The sequence below is a fragment of the Sebastes umbrosus genome, chromosome 3 (assembly GCF_015220745.1).
Source record: "Sebastes umbrosus isolate fSebUmb1 chromosome 3, fSebUmb1.pri, whole genome shotgun sequence".
NCBI classification, from domain to species: domain Eukaryota; kingdom Metazoa; phylum Chordata; class Actinopteri; order Perciformes; family Sebastidae; genus Sebastes; species Sebastes umbrosus.
The window spans coordinates 4582829-4601008 of NC_051271.1; the positions used below are offsets into that span (position 1 = coordinate 4582829).

The 18180-nt window shown below is 36.7% G+C and overlaps 1 protein-coding gene across 1 annotated transcript; it reads left to right on the forward strand.

Moving 5' to 3' along the window:
- The first annotated feature begins 3746 nt into the window (after positions 1 to 3746).
- On the forward strand, positions 3747 to 15589 carry akap8l (A kinase (PRKA) anchor protein 8-like). Its single transcript, XM_037763546.1, has 13 exons — positions 3747 to 3896; positions 7586 to 7624; positions 7727 to 7934; positions 10105 to 10735; positions 11298 to 11412; positions 11501 to 11550; positions 12018 to 12048; positions 12147 to 12252; positions 12410 to 12551; positions 13217 to 13322; positions 13420 to 13550; positions 14007 to 14102; positions 14443 to 15589. Exons 1-13 carry the CDS (start codon positions 3872 to 3874, stop codon positions 14968 to 14970), a joined length of 2208 nt encoding a protein of 735 aa, XP_037619474.1. The 5' UTR covers positions 3747 to 3871; the 3' UTR covers positions 14971 to 15589.
- Positions 15590 to 18180: the final 2591 nt, after the last annotated feature.

Here is an 18180-nt window from a genome sequence, read left to right on the forward strand (position 1 = left end):
AGGCCAGTTTCATTAGTTTGTTTTTTAAAATGATTCTGTTGGACCATAATTCAAAAACAATATCTGATTTTCATTAGTTAATTTTCAGTAAATTTTTATTTATTATTACTTTTGTCAGTTTCAAGTTATTTCAGTGACCATTGTGGGTTTTTCTCTCTTTAACGGAACGTTACCAACAACTTTGCCTACGTCTGTATATGTGTGTTCATTTAGATTCTAGTTGGCGAGACATATTTGAGCGCTGCAAAGGCATCTGTGAACTCAAAAAAGGAAGAAACATTTATCTGCATGGCTCTTATCTTTCACACGTTCACAGGAAAAGCTACTGCGTGTTTCTAATGCTGCTGGTTTGTCAGAGTTTTATCTCTCTGTGAAACCAGTAAAGCAGCAAGGCAGCTGTACTTATAAAGCATGTTTCGTACACAGAGGTAGTTTGAAGGTTAAAACAACACATTACAAAGTTAGAACAAGTCAATTAAAAGTTAAAGGTGTGTAAGATTTCGGGGGATCTGTTATCAGAAATGGAATATAATATTAATAATAACTATGTTTTCATTAGTTATAGAGTGCTGCAGGGATGATGTATTTTTGTAAGCCAACCAGGAAGTTAGCATCGCCCTGGTTCCCTCGACAAAAGGCCAATGGGATTGGTTCATTGGGTTTTGGCTCACATTACCTCAGTCTTGAAAAGGGAGGAGTGAGAGGAGGGGTACTCAGTTGGTTGCAATCTGCAACCACACCACTAGATGTCACCAAATCCTACTCACTGTCCCTTTAAAACAATACAGTTTAAAATAGAAAAAAAGATATATGTATATATATATATATATATATATGTAGAGAGAGAGAGAGAGAGAGAAACAGAAATTTGATGAGAGTAAAAGAATAAACATAAATATATAAACAGATTTAAACTGATAATAATAATAATAATGATCTGGGTTTTAAAATCATTTAGGTAAAGCGCTTGAGAACAATAAGATTTAAAAATATTAAAAATAAGTGGTGACTTGTTGCATCGTGCTGCCACCATCAGACCATAAATCCGTTTTTGTATTATAACAATTTTCATGATTAAATATTTTTCTTGTTGTGTTTTAATAGCATATCTCGTTATGGCTTATTCCTGTTTGTTCTGTTTTGTTTGTGTGATAATAATGTCTGATATTGAATCTCATATTTACTGGGGGATAACTTTGTACAAGCCTTTTTGCTTCCATCCTCCCATGCACATATCCATTTATTTGTATTACTGTATGTATTTTACCATGATGTTATATAGATTAAAATCTAAATTACAACTGACTGATTTCTTTTTTTAAACTGAAACTTTTGCCAATAAGTCACCCAGTTTAGGACAACTTTCTGCTACTGAACAAGGATTTTTCTTTCCTTTACAAGTTGGAAACTCATGACTGGAGACGCCTACTTTTCTCATTCTGCAGGAGTGCTATTCTCTAAGAAAAACAGAACCTGCCAAAATCAAAATTAAATGAATAAATAAATAAATGACTCGATATATAAATAAATATGTCATTAAATGTAGCAAAAAAATATTAAAATATATGTAGCAATTAATTAATTGATAAAACGTGACCTAAAAGGATATTCTGTTTTAATTTTGTTCTTTATTTTTATTATATTATTATTTTTTATAGTTTTTTTATAGTATCTTTTTTAAAAAGATGTTTGCATTTATTTTTATTAATTAATTTACTTTTGCACTTATTTTTTAATTTATTTATATTTATTTTTAAGTGCATGTATTTATTTCTGCACGATTTTCCCTTTGCATTTCCCCTCTTACAGTATTTATTTCCCCAAACATATTACTTTCTGTATTATTTTCCTTTATTCATTTTTTTATACATTTCTTTTTACATTTCTTTATGCATTTCTGACTCATTGTGCAAATGAGGGGGCTGTCACTCAACGTATATATCATTTAGTCATTTATTTTTCATTTTGGCAGGTTGCATCCTCCATAATTCTCTTCAACAGGTGGAACAAATGACATGAAACATGACACAGAGAGTCACAGGCTAATGATCAGGATGGATGTATTTGCTCATCAACACGTGTGGAGCTAAAAACAAAACAGGACATTTGGTAAATTAGCTAATTAAAGAAGAATTAAGTGATTTAGAGGGGAACTTTTAATGTGGCACCTGATGTGGCACCTTCAGCTCATTGGTGGAAATTTCAATCACTTAATGAAGGCTAATCCTTTAAACATTAATTGGATTTATTGGTTGTTTATAGACTGACTTTATCTGTCAGTCAGAGTCACTATTCGCCCCCTATACTTTTGGATGTATTGACACACACAAATATGTTTTATAAAACAAAATATGAAAGATGTTTCATTATGTAGTCTCATAATGTTCAATACTAAGTATTGACCAGAAGGTGCCACTATTTGACTACCTAATAGTGTGCTATTTGCCTCAGAGTGATTCAGTGCTCCATTTTCCTCATTTGAATTTTCAGGATATATACTGTGAATATATATATTTTGAGCATTGTTTCTGTTTTTGTAACACAAGCCAATTACACACCATGTTGATGGAAAATTTGCTGACATTATATGTAATTAAGCTATAGTATCTCAAATTAAGATCAGACTGCTTTACATACTGGTCACACGGGTGGTTATATCACTTTTATTAATGTAAATACAAACATTTAAAAATAAACAGAAAATAAATACATAGACAATAGACTTAAAAATAAATAAATAAACTCAAAAATAAATAAATAAAAGGGAAAATTAAACAGAAGAGTAAATAATATTAAAAATAAATGTAGGCATTAATTAATTGATGAAATGTGACGTAAATTAATATTTATATTTTAATTAGTTTTTTTCATTTATTACAGCCACCTCATTTGCATAATGAAGCAAAAATGTATTAAGAAATGTATAAAAAACAATACAGAAATAAATAAGTTTGGGGAAATAAATAGGGGGGGAATGCTAATTGATTTTTTATCAACACAGAAGTCACATTTTTCATAGAAATTTGATACCACCAACTGGATCAAACAGGTAGGCTTATTGGGGGAGATATTCCAAATACTATCCATGGCTACTTGTTTTTCCACTGTATATATTCCGCAGCATTCTGGGAAGATTTGCAGGACTGGCTGTCAACCAAAATCCAACTACTTGCTCCTCTCACAAGAGAAAATATTGTGTTTGGTATTAACATGAAGGACATTAAGAGTGACTTGATATTGAACAATCTGATACTGCTGGCAAATGTTTTCATCCACGTCGCAGGTCCTTCCTTCCTGCAGCTGTCAGACTCCACAACCAGCACTGCTCCCAGTAGACCACATACACACCAAAAAAACTGACAATAACCTGATATTTTCAGGTGGAATTTCATTAATTAATTCATTAATTCATTCATTCATTCATTCATTCAATCATTCATTCTCACTGTGCAATATCATTTTCCACTTGTGCAATTTTGTTAATAGTCTGTTTATTGTCAATACTGTATATACTGCTCCTATTCTTATACTTCCTTTTATTTAAATGGTTCATATTGTGTTACACTTTGTTTAGCTGATGCATCTTGTTTTTTGCACTGTCCCCTTTGCTGCTGTACACTGAAAATTTCCCCACTGCGGGACTAATAAAGGAATATCTTATCTTATCTTATTTTAGGCTTATTGGGGGAGATACTCCAAACACTATCCAGACCTACTTGTGTGACGTAACGAGGCCTTGGTGGTCACGTGATTGGGTTGCGTCTCTGTACATCTCGTCTCTTCTGAGCAGCGAGACTGAAGCTGAAGACTGAAGCTGACTGTCTGTTGGAGCTGCAGCTGCTTGTTTCGGTCGGATTAACACTAAAACACCATGGACGGCAGGAGCTACGGTTCCGGTAACTATCCACCGTTAGAGCCTTAACCTGTGGTGCAGACGCCTTCACTGTGGCTGCATTGATTTATTCATTAGCTTTCCTGTTAGCCGGTTGCTTTGTTACCGTGAAACACAGCCGTTAGCTTCTTAGCTTTGTTAGCTTGTTAGCCGCAGTGTGTTAGCCGTTAGCTTTGTTAGCTTGTTAGCCGCAGTGTGTTAGCCGTTAGCTTGTTAGCTCGTTAGCCGCAGTGTGTTAGCCGTTAGCTTTGTTAGCTCGTTAGCCGCAGTGTGTTAGCCGTTAGCTTTGTTAGCTCGTTAGCCGCAGTGTGTTAGCTTGCCAGCTTTTTTTTTTTTTTTTAATTTTATTAAACAAATTCAAATTTACAAACAACATGGCTCATAGATTTTTTTAATTTTTTTTTTTAATTCATTACAATATAATCGCATGTTCAGATTTGTCATTACAATTCTGCAAAATATTTTACAGTAAAAAAAATAATATCAAAATAAATGATAAATTATACAACAAACAACTGTAAGGAAAGGAAAAGATGAATTCGTGGTATGCTAAACAATTGGAATAAATTTGAAATGTCTAAACAATTTAATAGCTTTAGTCAATTTAGAATTTGAGATCTAAGTTTTCAGTCATAGTCAAATATGTTTTAAAATCAGTATCTTTAAAAATAAAAAAGTAGGGTAATCTTTTAAGCCATATCATACCCTATAGTATCTTCCAGAAACTCAATTTTACAAATCTATCAGAAAGAAACTATTCACATGTTACGAACTAAATATATAAAATTCCCCAATAACTCCCAAAGCAAAAGAAATCCATATTAAAATATTAAACGGAGTGTATCACCATCCATCCAGTGATATAATAATATAATTATTATTAATAATAATAATAATAATAATAATAATAATAATAATATCCATGCAGTGACTTGTTGCGACAACAATTTGGAATTGAAACCAATAACTGTATTTTGTGATGATACTGAAACTACTGATCATTTATTCTTTCATTGCATGTATTCTGGAGCTTTATGGCTTCTGATATACATGACTGGCTTTTCCCAAAAGTTTCTCATCTGGGAAACTTCTCTCAAAAGGACATTGTTTATAGTTCTCATATACACAACAACAAAGATGACTTTCTGCTGAATAACATTCTCATTCTTGGAAAATTTTATTTGCACAAATCCAAGTATATGAAAGTGAAACCTATAGGTTTAATATGTTTCATTCTGAGTTTCTTTCTTACATAAAAGCCATTAAAGTCATGAAAAACAAAAATGCATTGAAACTTCTTAGCGTAACAGAAGAATATGAATTACAGGTATACACCTACATAATTTTACATATTTTATTTGTTCTTGTTCTGTATGCACCTTGTCCTTTTACTTGAATGCAATGATCTATGAGCCATGTTGTTTGTAAATTAATAAAAAAGCTTGCCAGCAGCAACAACCAACGGTTAGCCGTTAGCTTGTTAGCTTTTTAGCATCAACAACCAACGGTTAGCCGTTAGCTTGTTAGCTTTTTAGCATCAACAACCAACGGTTAGCGTGTTAGCTTGTTAGCCGTTAGCTTGTTAGCTTGCCAGCAGCAACAACCAACAGCTGTAGCTTGAAACAAAGAAGCGTTTTGCTAATTGTTAAGTAGCTGATATGTTTCCTACCTGTTGTAGTTTTCCGTTTAACAACAGTCATTTCAGAACAAACCGTTAACGGCATCCCAGGCCGGTTAGATAACATTCAGCTAGGCTAGCTAGGTTAGCCTCTTCGCCTCCAGGCTGTTTATGTGCTAACATGCTAACATGCTAACACAGAGCGCTGTGCGGCCCAGTGTTGGGCTGCTGTTGCTGTTGGGCGTTGAATCTTTGCTAAAATCTGCTGGCTAATTCTGTGAAAATGAGTCAATGTGGGGTGAAAAAAATAGTTTTAAAGGGTAGTTAATAAAATGTCCGCCTCATCAAACATGCCTCCATAACATGCTGTGACTTTATTTACATAAAATACAGTTCTGAATTTCCCATTTTGCACCAAGTTAAGCCAGTACAACAGAAACAGAGTCACTGATATGTGATTGACTGATTATCACTGTTTTAATTATGTCTTAATGTTCTTTTGCACTTTGTCGCAATGTTCTTGAATGTTTCTGTAAAGCACTTTGAATTGCCCTGTTGCTGAAATGTGCTCTACAAATAAAGCTGCCTTGCCTTGATACGAAGCTAATGAACATCCAGTTGAACACTACTGGGACACATTTCAGCTTATTCATTAAGTCTTGTTTATACTGCTTTATATCATTTTAGACAACTTACTACTTGCATGACTATAACTGCTTTACCTTTACTTACCTTATATACTTTACATACTGTTTACAAACTGTTACACCTCTGTGTGTGTATATATACTATATATACAGTATATATTCACAAACATATTTATTACTTCTCATCATGCATATACATACCACATCATGTTTACATTCAGTTTTCACAACAGAAACAGAGTCATTGTCTGATAAGAAGCTATTGAACATCCAGTTGAACACCTCTGGGACACATTTCAGCTTATTTATTAAGTCTTGTTTATACTGCTTTATATCATTTTAGACAACTTGCATGACTATGACTGCTTTACCTTTACTTACCTTATATACTTTTCATACAGTTTACAAACTGTTACACCTCTGTGTATACATATTCATAGAGTATATATTACTTCTCTATACATACTACATTCCTTTCTGCACCTCTGTGTACACATGTTACTTCTCATCATGCATATACATACTACATCCTGTTTACATTCAGTTTTCCCATCTGAAATACTGTTGTCAACAAAATTACAAATTGACATTACTATTTTACATTAACTTGTGTTTATATTTATTTTAACGACAATAGTTTATGCCTTGGATTATCATTTTGCTTTTACATTCACTTGTGTGATTTCCCCTTTTATAAATACATATTTTAAGAGCATTGTTGAAGGAACCTGAGACAAAGATTTTTATTGCCAATGACCACTTTGCTGGAATTGAAAAATGACACAAAGAATTTTGAATTACACAGCCGTATGGTAACCAAATGTCTAAATTTGGTTAATTAAATGTAATGCTGCCGCTATCAAGTATCTTCGTGATTCCAATTATTCTATCAATTAATCGAGTAATCGGATAAGAAATACTTTTGCTATATTAAAGAGCAATAGTAAATATACAAACGAGAAGATCAGTCATGTCTTTTAAAATGAACAACTAAATGGTTTCCTTTTTAGAAAAATCCACATTTTTATTGCTTAAATTGCATACAATAATATTATCTGTCAAAACTAAACCAAACCTTCATGCATTTAAGTGCCATATTACATTCGCGGTTTTAAAGAAAACATTTTCTGAATTGCAAAAAATAAAATAATAATAATTTTACATTACTTTTAAAAAGGTAGGCCTATACATCTTCGCCGTTGTCATCTTCTTCGCGTCTCTTGTCCACAGCGTAAGCATGTTGTGCAAAACTAATAATCATCCAAACACAATGCAATGTATATAGTTGTATGGATGAGACAAAGCTTCTTTGCATCGACGATTTTAAGTTAGCGAATTGCTCGTTTCAGCCCTATTTGTATACATTTATATATCGGCTTCAATCACCTTTCAGTTTGCTAATATTAATGTTTTCTCTCCTTTTTGTAGGTTACTCCAGTTGGGGAGGTGGCGGGTCAGGCAGCAGAGGTGAGGACATGAGTGAATATAGTATAGTATTGCATAATAACACAAGGAGGACACCCATATATAGTATTCCTATTAACACCTTTTGATTCCTCTCTTTGTCAGGTTCTGGAGGCTTTGACCTGTATGGGGGAGGTTATAAAGACTCCATGTCTGGGCTCGGGGGTTATGGGGGAGGAGGAGGAGGCCACATGAAGAGAGGACTCTCTCCTCTCTCATCCACAGGCGCAGATGCAGTCATTGCCAAGATTAACCAGCGCCTGGACATGCTCACTCAGTTGGAGGGGGGGTTGAAAGGGACTCGGGGTGACAGGTAATAACTTGTTTTTCCTTTTTCTGCTCTATACTGCTCACAACAGTCAGATACCACTACCACCCGTCCATGCCAGTGAGAGTATTACATTTCCCAGCCGTGTCTTTCATGTTAAAAAGTTAAATAACATAGCATAAGTAATAGGGATGTAATAATTAACCGTTAACCGACAAAAATAGTTTTGACCGATTAATGATCAGTTAAACAGTTAAAAGAAATATAAAAAAAAAATTTAAAAGCTGAGCATATGGCTTGTCGCTAAAATGAGAATAGCTGGTCCACCTTAAGTGAGACTTAGCTGGAGTTGTCGCTATGCACAGGGCTGACCACCTTCACTTTAATCAGCAGGTGGCAAGACACAGGAACTTGGCTTGGGTCTTTAGGACCATTTATTCACCAACAAATAAACTGTACACACTGCTCTGCTTCGTTCACAGCTATTACGTTACTGATAACTTCATATACACCGTCGCATACTCGCTAATGTTACGGCGGGCTTGTAATACACTGCCGGAAACCCAGCAGCAGGGCTATGCTTCCGCTATTTCGGACTGAAAGCGACTACCGGACCCCAGTAAAAACAAAAGTAAAACTAAATTATTTCTATTCTGTTGTCATATGTAAAGATCCAGTATGTAGAATCTGGCAGTATCTAGCAGTGAGGCGAGGAGCGGGAGAGCTAGCGACGTAGTTGGAGAAGTTAGAGGAAGTATACACGTGAGACTACGTCCGGGTTTCAAAATAAGGTGTTAACAAAGGGAACTGTATATACAACATACATATATAGAAATAAGATTGATTATATTATATTCACCAGAAGTATAAAACATTACATGTCCCTTTTAAACTAAAAAGAAAATACCACTAATATGAGAGGGAAATGTCTTTATTCTTTGATTTTTGGGTTGCTGGGGGAAAATAATTCCTGACAATGACTGATATATTTGACTTCAGGACATCTCTGACTACATACATGCTGAAAATCAAACATTTTTACTGGATTAATTTAGATATTTTCCAAAGTAAAAGTCCCTAGAAATGTGTGATTCAACTTTTCCCAATGGTCTAGTGTTAAAAAAGATAACAAAAATCAAAATAAATCCTAATATCGAATCGCAATATATATGTATATTGAATCAGCACCCGATCGTGATGGTATCAAATCGGGAGATAGTTGTATCGTCCCAGACCTAATGGAAACTTAGTTGTTATTGTTTTATAATGGTCAGTTTGCTAGAGTAAATATGGCTGTTTTAGCCTCCTCGGGCATTAACTTTGGCTGCACACTCAGCCTTTGTGAAAATGATTCACTTCCTGTTTGGGATGAAAAGGGTGCAAGTGGCTCACAGGCTGCATTTAAATCCCTCAGAAGCTTTGACTGCCCTCCATTCGCTATGTTGTGGTTTGTCTGATTGCTGGGAAGAAAATGCATGACCCCCCCTCGTTGGAGGTGCAATCATAGACCAACTTTTCCATTTGTAAAAGATTGACATCCCTGCACATGAAGCCAGTCCATCTTTACCTTTGTCTTGCCTTTTGTTTTTATTTGTTCCCACACTTTGTTTCTCTCATCCTCCATGTGACCTAACCCTGTGTTCTGGCTTTAGGTTACGCAAGAGAGATGAGTTTACAGGTGTTAGCTTGATTATTATTCTGTCAAGCTCAGTTGTTAGTTGCAAGCTGCCTACTGTATCTACAAAAACATCGGAAAAAAACTCCCCAGTTTATGTTTCATCCCCTTTGTTGAGTATTTACCATAATCCAGTCACTTCCCCGGATATGTCACCTCTTGCATCTGTCTTAAGACATCACTGGCTCTGATGGACCAAGGTCATGTCTGTTCAAGGTTCACAGCCTAAGAAACTGCATTCCCCCTAATCTGCAGGTTTGACCTCCACCAGAGAATGTGGCTGGATGAGTTTCTGTAATCTTAATGATAAGAGAAAAATCATTACTGTGTTATGAAAGACCACAAGCAGAGTGTTAACTTGTTTTGGATCATCAATTTCTGATCTAATGTGGTTGCTGAAATAAAGCTGGGAGTGACAAGAAAACAAAAGGAGAAAGCGAGACCACGGAGGAGAAGGAATAGCAGGTGGAGAAATCCAAACCTGGCTGGCCTCCCTTGCTCTCTGCTCGTCTCTATCAACCCTCTCCCTCCCTCCCGCAGGTATGACCACTACGAGTCATTCGACTCGCGCGCCTCCGCTCTCACCTCCTCCCGAGATCTCTACAGATCTGGCGGCGGTAGCAGCTATGGTTATAGCGATGGCCGTGAGGACAACATGCTGTTGAGTCAGCGAGGAGGCTCGGGCTTCGGAGGGGGAATTGGGCTAGGGGGAGGAGGAGGCTTTGAAAGCCCCTCCTCTTCCTATGGAGTCGCTAAAATGCGACAGAATATGAGGGAGTCCTTCAACACTGGCCAGGGAGGAGGTTCTGGAGGTGGAGGATGGCCTGGAGCAGGCCGACGTTCCCCCAGAAGGGGTGGAAGTGCCGGGGGTCGAGGAGCTGGAGGAGGAGGAGGAGGAGGAGGAGGAGGAGGGTTTGGAAGCCGCAGGTCTGACCCCACTCCATTAGGCGGAGGTGGGCGGGGAAGTGGCAGTGGTGGCCAGTCCCACCGCGGCCGCTCTCCAGGAGGTGGTAGAGGCAAGCTCCCATCCCTCCTGTCCAACCGTATGTACCCCGAGAGTGGGGGCTTCCATCAGGGTTCCACTCAAGGGCCTCACGACTTTCCAGGGAGGCATTTTGGAGGGGGCCCACGGGCTGGCCGCCAGCGAGGCCGCAAGAGACCCCTCAACAAAGTAAGTACCTCCAGCCAAATAAGACCTCCTCAGACACTGGGCGACAGTTAAGCCCTTTCTGATTCCCTCCTTTTTCTATCCTCAACCAACTGGCAAGTCAGCCTAAAGTGCTACTTCCTGCTATGTGCCATGCAAAGCAATTTGTCCCAAATAATCCCAGACACACATTTGACACATCACTTGCCCTTCTAACTCGCCCAGCCCTTATTTAATGTGGTCAGAAATGCCTCATGGAGCTGCCCCTTTTGTACAGTAAAGGCAAGTGACAACTCTCCCTGCCCAATTCTTTGTCTTGTTTACCTGTTGGGTGTTGAATGATTTCACTTTGTGGGTTTTATTTTTATTTTTTCTTTACTCTTTTTTGCCCCAACCCTGGGCAGTCTTAAGATAAGGCTAACACTATTGATGAGCAAATGCCCAGAGAAGGAAGACACACCAACTCTGCTAATTGGCTTTGGCAAACATTAAGTTTAGAAACCACTGACGTGTTGATGATGACTTCTGGCTGTATTGCCCACATGTTTTTGTATCTGTGAGTGCAAATTGATGGTGTCGACTGTAGCAGGTGAAGCCACAGCGTGAGGTCCAAAAGAAGAGAAAGCAGACACTTACTGCTGCTGATGAGCCAGAGTCCAAGATGAACAAGACGGAGAGTGCAGGGTCAGAAGATACCCAAGGTATTTCAACAAATTATTGATATAATAAAAAACAAACAACATTTCCATGTCTATTTGGGTTTGATGTTGATGTGATCTGTTTCCACAGAACAAGCAGAGAAAAATGGTGATGACATTGAACCAAAAGCTGAAGCTGTGGTGAGTACATCTGCCTATAAAGTCTTAAATGTGGCTTTATTGTGCTATATCAACACTTTACCCTCATGAATAAACTAGGGATGTCATGGAAACCGATACTTTGGTACCAAGTTGATGCCAAAATTATGAAAACGGCGTTTAGCCTTTCAAAAACAACATTTTCACTGCGGTCAAAAAAAACCTGTTTGCTCTCCTGCTCACTGCACACAAAGGGAGGAACACACTGATGAGTTATATTCATTAAATAAAGTTCATTTAATAAAAAAACAGTAACTCATTTAATCTGATGAATCACTTCATTCAAATTGAGGATTTTGTTCAAGGATACGTCATAAAATATGACATTTGAAAACCTCAATAGAAACTTTGAATGTAAAAAAAAGTAATTTGATACAACCCTAAACCTGTTAGAAGTTATCAACGCATGTCTCTAAAGAAAATAAGTAATGGGATACTTTTCTTCACAGGAGACACAACCTGATGAAGATGGAGATAAAGGTAAGCTCAACTACAGATGTTTCTCTTTGTCGGTCTACATCAGCTAACTAACCTCTCATGGATATCTCGGCATGCCTAACTTCCGCTCTTGTGTTTAGCGTCACCCAAACAGGAGGAGAAGAAAAGTCCGCAGGGCAAACAGACTCCGACCCAAGGTCAGGACAAGCACCCAAAGATGAGGAAGAGGAGGGGCTTCCTGGAAAGGTGAGAGAACTTACCGCAGAGTCCAGATATACTGCCTCACCCTCACCCTTTATTGCCATGGTTTCCACTGTATATTACCACATCCATGGTTTGTGATTGTGTAGTAATTTAGATTATTATCAGACTTGGTTTCATCACTGTATCTATTTTTCTTCAGGGTGATGTTCGCCTGCTCTGTGTGCAAGTTCCGTTCGTTCTACAAGGAAGAAATGGAAACTCATCTTGACAGTCGCTTCCACAAGGACCATTTTAAGTTCCTCTCTGGCCAACTGTCCAAGCCCACCACAGACTTCCTCCAGGTGACCGAGCTTTGTCTATTTTTTATGCATGATTTTCCTTTTGCATTTCCCCCCTATTTATTCCCCAAACTTATTCTTTTCTTTATACATTTCTATGCATTTCTGCTTCATAATGCAAATGAGGGGGCTGTCATAACTAAAGAAGCAAAATAAAACAGAAATATCAATTTATATCACATTTCATAAATTAATTAATGCCTACATTTATTTTTTATATTAATTTTGGTGCATTTAATGGCATATTTATTTATTAATTTATTAATTTATTAATTTTCGATTTTGGCAGGTTCTGTCACCCATATTTATCGTGCGTTTGTCCGTCAAAACACACATAACTCTTCCAGAGACGGCAGATTTAGCTAACGCTAATAACAAAAAATTTAACATTTTCCCTAAGGCAGTTTTCATTGCCAGGTTATTGTATTGAATTCCATGATATTTTAAGTTGTTGCTGGTATTTTTTTAAGTTGGAAACAGAATCAGTTATCCATTTCTAACTCTAATAATTTTTAAGAAGACCAGAACTGTTCACAGATTATGATCTCAACGATTCCTGCATGTAGAATTTAGTGGTGATTATTTTTGAACATGCAGCAGGGTCAGCGGGGTCACTGATGAAACATGGAGTTTAAACTAATAAAGACTTTCTGGTTTTGTGTTTGTAGGACTATTTGCAGAACAAGTTTAAGAAGACAGAGCAGAGGGTCGGCCAGTTGGAAAACCACAGTGCTGCTATCTGCCAGGTGTACAAAGAGCAGGACCTCACCAGGGGTAAGCAGCAGCAGCAGCAGCTCTGTGAGTGTGTATGTGTGTGTGTTTGAGAGATTTAAGTGACTGCTCATTGCATACATGTCTCTCATCTGTGTAGATCTCGGTATGGAGCACTTCATGAGGAAGGTGGAAGCTGCCCACTGCGCAGCATGTGACCTTTTCATTCCCATGCAGCCACACCTGATACAGAAACATATCAAGTCTCATGACCATAACTACAACCGGAAGGTAGATCTTTATTTTTGTTATTATTGTTGTTGTTGTTATTATTATTATTATTATATAGAAAACTAAAAGCGCCTTTCTTCTGCTGACTAGTTTATATGGCGGCACCATTATGGCCAAAGTGATAATCACGATTGCCCTACATTAAACAGTGTCCTATAGGCCAAAACGATATCTATGAGAATGAAGGTGCACCAACATTTGTAATTGAATGCTGTCGAGGGAAGAACTTGTGTTTTATAACATTAATTGAATTGGGTTAAATGTCAGCGCAGTTTTTTTTCGATCCACTACTTGTTGTACAACGGTGTTACAATGAACTGTAAAAGCTGAAAATGCACCACGGTCCAAATCCTGACTGGTCCAGTATACGGTTAGAAACCTATGGACCTGTAATGCTGTTTGATCTTTGGATGTGTTGCACTCTGCCCTGTGAGTGACTCCTGTCTGTGATTCTAGGGTATGATGGAGCAGTCCAAGAGGGCCAGTCTGTCAGTTGCTCGCAGCATCCTCAACCACAAACTCATTGGCAAGAAGCTGGAGAGCTACCTCAAGGTATGTACACTGTCATCACATAGCTGGGCGTGAGCTGGAAATCAAAATGCATGCTATGAATAGTTACCAGTGCTCCTGCTTTGCAGATGAGTATAGTCCCTTTTTGTGTTGACGTCATGATGACGTCACAGTGTTAGCTGGAGGCTATATGACTATATGACTAGCGATAAATAAACAAAGTGTGCATATTAGCTATACATATACTGTATTTTCTTGTTGTATGTGTCTATAGATCATCTAGAACTTTACAGAATACCATCTCTGAGACTTGAATCTAACTGATCGTGAATGCAGGCGCTCACAGAAACAATCTCACTTATAAACGTTGTTTTATCGTCAGGGTGAAAACCCGTTCACTGGCAACCAAGACGACCAGGATCCAGAGGACTCCATGGTGATGGACGTGTCTGAGTTGGAGTTAACAAGTGAGACAGCAGACGGCCAGACGGAGGCAGTGACAGTCAAGGATGAGCCGGTGGATGAGGGGGAGACCAGCCAAGAGGTTGTCGAGGGTGAAGAAGAAGAAGAAGAAGAAGAAGCAGCAGCAGCAGCAGCAGCAGCAGCAGAAGAGGTGGAGGAAAAGATGGATGAGGGAGAGGTGGAGCAAGGGAACCAGGGAGAGGAGGAGCAGGGAAACCAGGAAGAGGAGGAGCAGGGGAACCAGGAAGAGGAGGAGCAGGGGAACCAGGGAGAGGAGGAGCAGGGGAACCAGGAGGAGGAGGAGGAAGGTTTTGAAGTTGGAGAGGAGGAGGAGGGATATGTGGTGCACGATGAGGTTGGCGAAGAGGGATTACATGCTGAGGAGGGGGAGGAGGAGGAAGGAGTCGAGGCAGCAGAGGTAGAGGAGGAAGACAAGAATGATGAATGACTTTTGCACCCCGAGTGTGACTCCTCTGTCCGGACCAGTCAGTGACCCCCACAGTCCCAGTCAAACTAGTCTCATTACCAGGCATATTAAGAAATCTACACACCTGCTCCCATCATTTCCCACCATTTAATGACTCTGAGCTTGTATCATTTTAGTTTTTGTTAAAGGAATAGTTCCACATTTTTGGAAATCCATCCTTGTGTAGAGTTAGATGAGAAGTTAAAAAGGGTTACGCAGCTATGTCTCATGTACCAGCTCTTTTTGGAGGTGTTGAAGTGTTTTTCCCAGAATGTCAAACTATTCCTCTTAATACTTTTACTTGTGCCTTTGTTCAAAGTATTCATTTTGATTAATTTGTTTAGAATTGTTTAAAAGAGATATTGTGTACTTTTTTCTTACCAGAGTTTACATAGTAGCATCATAACGTTGTGTCCATTTCCAACCTCTTTGGTAAAATCTAGAACTGTGTGGGCTTTTTATTCTACAGCTGGAGGATATGGAGATAACTGATGGGACTCTCTGTAGAATAATATGGATTATTTAGTCATGGATATCAGTCATGTAACAAACATGTCATGTTTCACTCTGAATAAGAAATAAACTTGTTGAGTAAATCACAGTTTCACTGTTTTTTATTGAAGATTTTAACCCTAAAAAGTTGCTCTGATGTCTTTCGAGGACAAAGATATCTGTGTCCAAAAACTGCCTTAAAATTAAACATTAATTAGGGCTGTCAAAGTTAACGCGATGATAACGCCACTAATTTCTTTAACGCTTTAACGTAACTTGCGAAGCTAAAGTGAAGAAATTGGTATCATATGAAACTAGGAAACCTAAGGAATCCGTTGGTACCAAACATGTCATACTAGCTCGTCGAGGAGGAGGTTAAACAACGCTCCAAACCTACGCTAAATTTTAGCGAAGAAAAACTGTCATGGCCATTTTCAAAGGGGTCCCTTGAACTCTGACCTCAATATATGTTAATGAAAATGTGTTGTATGGGTACCCACGAGTCTCCCCTTTACAGACATGCCCACTTTATGATAATCACATGCAGTTTGGGGCAAGTCATAGTCAAGTCAGCACACTGACACACTGACAGCTGTTGTTGCCTGTTGGGCTGCAGTTTGCCATGTTATGATTTGAGCATATTCTTTATGCTAAATGCAGTACCTGTGAGGGTTTCTGGACAATATTTGTCATTGTTTTGTGTTAATTGATTTCCAATAATAAATATATACATACAATTGCATAAAGCAGCATATTTGTCCACTCCCATGTTGATAAGAGTATAAATTAATATAAAAATAATATTCTGCTCCAGGTTTCTTCCCAGTAATCGGGGAGTTTTTCCTGGCCACAGCGCGCTTGGTGGATCATGTTGGGTCTCTAAACTATGGTGTACGGTCTAAGACCTGCTCTATATATAAAGCGTCTTGAGATAACTTCTGTTGTGATTTGACGCTATACAAAAATAAATTGAATTGAATTGAATTGAAATAAATTGAATTGAATAAAATACTTGACAAATCTCCCTTTAAGGTACATTTTGAACAGACAAAAAATGTAATGAAGCAGAAATGTAAAAAGAAATAAAAACGTTTGGGGAAATAAATGGGGGAAATGCAAAGGGAAAATAATGCATAAATACATACATTTAATAATGAATAAATACATTTGAAATAAATGAATATATATACATATCATATATAAATATATATATATAGATAGATAGATAGAGAGATAGTAACTTTATAAAATAAATTCTAAATAAATACAATGAAAAGTTAATAAATATAAATACATAAATAAATAGAAGAGAAGAAAATAGAAGAGTAGATAGGGTAATTAATACAAAGATAAATAATAAAAAACAAAAATTTAAACAGTAATATTAATTTATTCCACATTTTATCAATAAATCAATGGCTACATTTATTTTTAATATTTTGGTACATTTAATGGCAATTATATATATATTTATTGAGTCATTTATTTAGTTTAGATTTTCAGGAAACTCACCTATTTACCTCTGGCATCTTTACTTAACAAATGGATCAACCTTAGACTGGATGAAAGGTTTTACCCTGTTGTTTTACCGATGGAATCATTAGGAGATATTGCATGATGGATGATCCCCCTTTTGAGGAGGAGGAGAAGGAGGAGGAGAGGGTGACGCATCATTATCATTATTATTATCATCATTATCATTATCATTATCATTACGAGATATTGCATGATGTTACACCGGGGAGGATTTTATGATTTTTATAATTTTATAATTCTTATGAATTTTTATGATTTTTATTATTTTATGAGGATATTATCATCATTATCATTACGCCATATTGCATGATGTTACACCGGGGAGGATTTTATGATTTTTATAATTTTATAATTCTTATGAATTTTTATGATTTTTATTATTTTATGAGGATATTATCATCATTATCATTACGCCATATTGCATGATGTTACACCGGGGAGGATTTTATGATTTTATGTTTTTTATGATTTTTATGATTTTTTGAATTTTTATGAATTTTTATGATTTTGTTAGGATATTATCATCATTATCATTATCATTACGACATATTGCATGATGTTACCCCGGGGAGGATTTTAATGATTTTTTTTAATTTTTATGATTTTATGATTTTTATGATTTTATGAGGATATTATCATCAATATCATTATCATCATTGTCATTACGAGATATTGCATGAAGTTACCCCGGGGAGGATTTTATGATTTTTATGATTTTATGAATTTTTGGATTTTAATGATTTCTTTATGATTTTAATGATTTTATGAGGATATTATCATTATCATCATTATCATTACGAGATATTGCATGATGTTACCCCGGGGAGGATTTTATGATTTTTTATGATTTTTTTAATCTTTATGATTTTTTTAATTTTTATGATTTTTTATGATTTTTATGATTTTATGAGGATATTTTCATCATTATCATCATTGTCATTACGATATATTACATGATGTTACCCCGGGGAGGATTTTATGATTTTATGTTTTTTATGATATTATGTTTTTTATGATTTTATGTTTTTTATGATTTTTTGAATTTTTATGAATTTTTATGATTTTTATGATTTTATGAGGATATTTTCATCATTATCATCATTGTCATTACGAGATATTACATGATGTTACCCCGGGGAGGATTTTATGATTTTATGTTTTTTA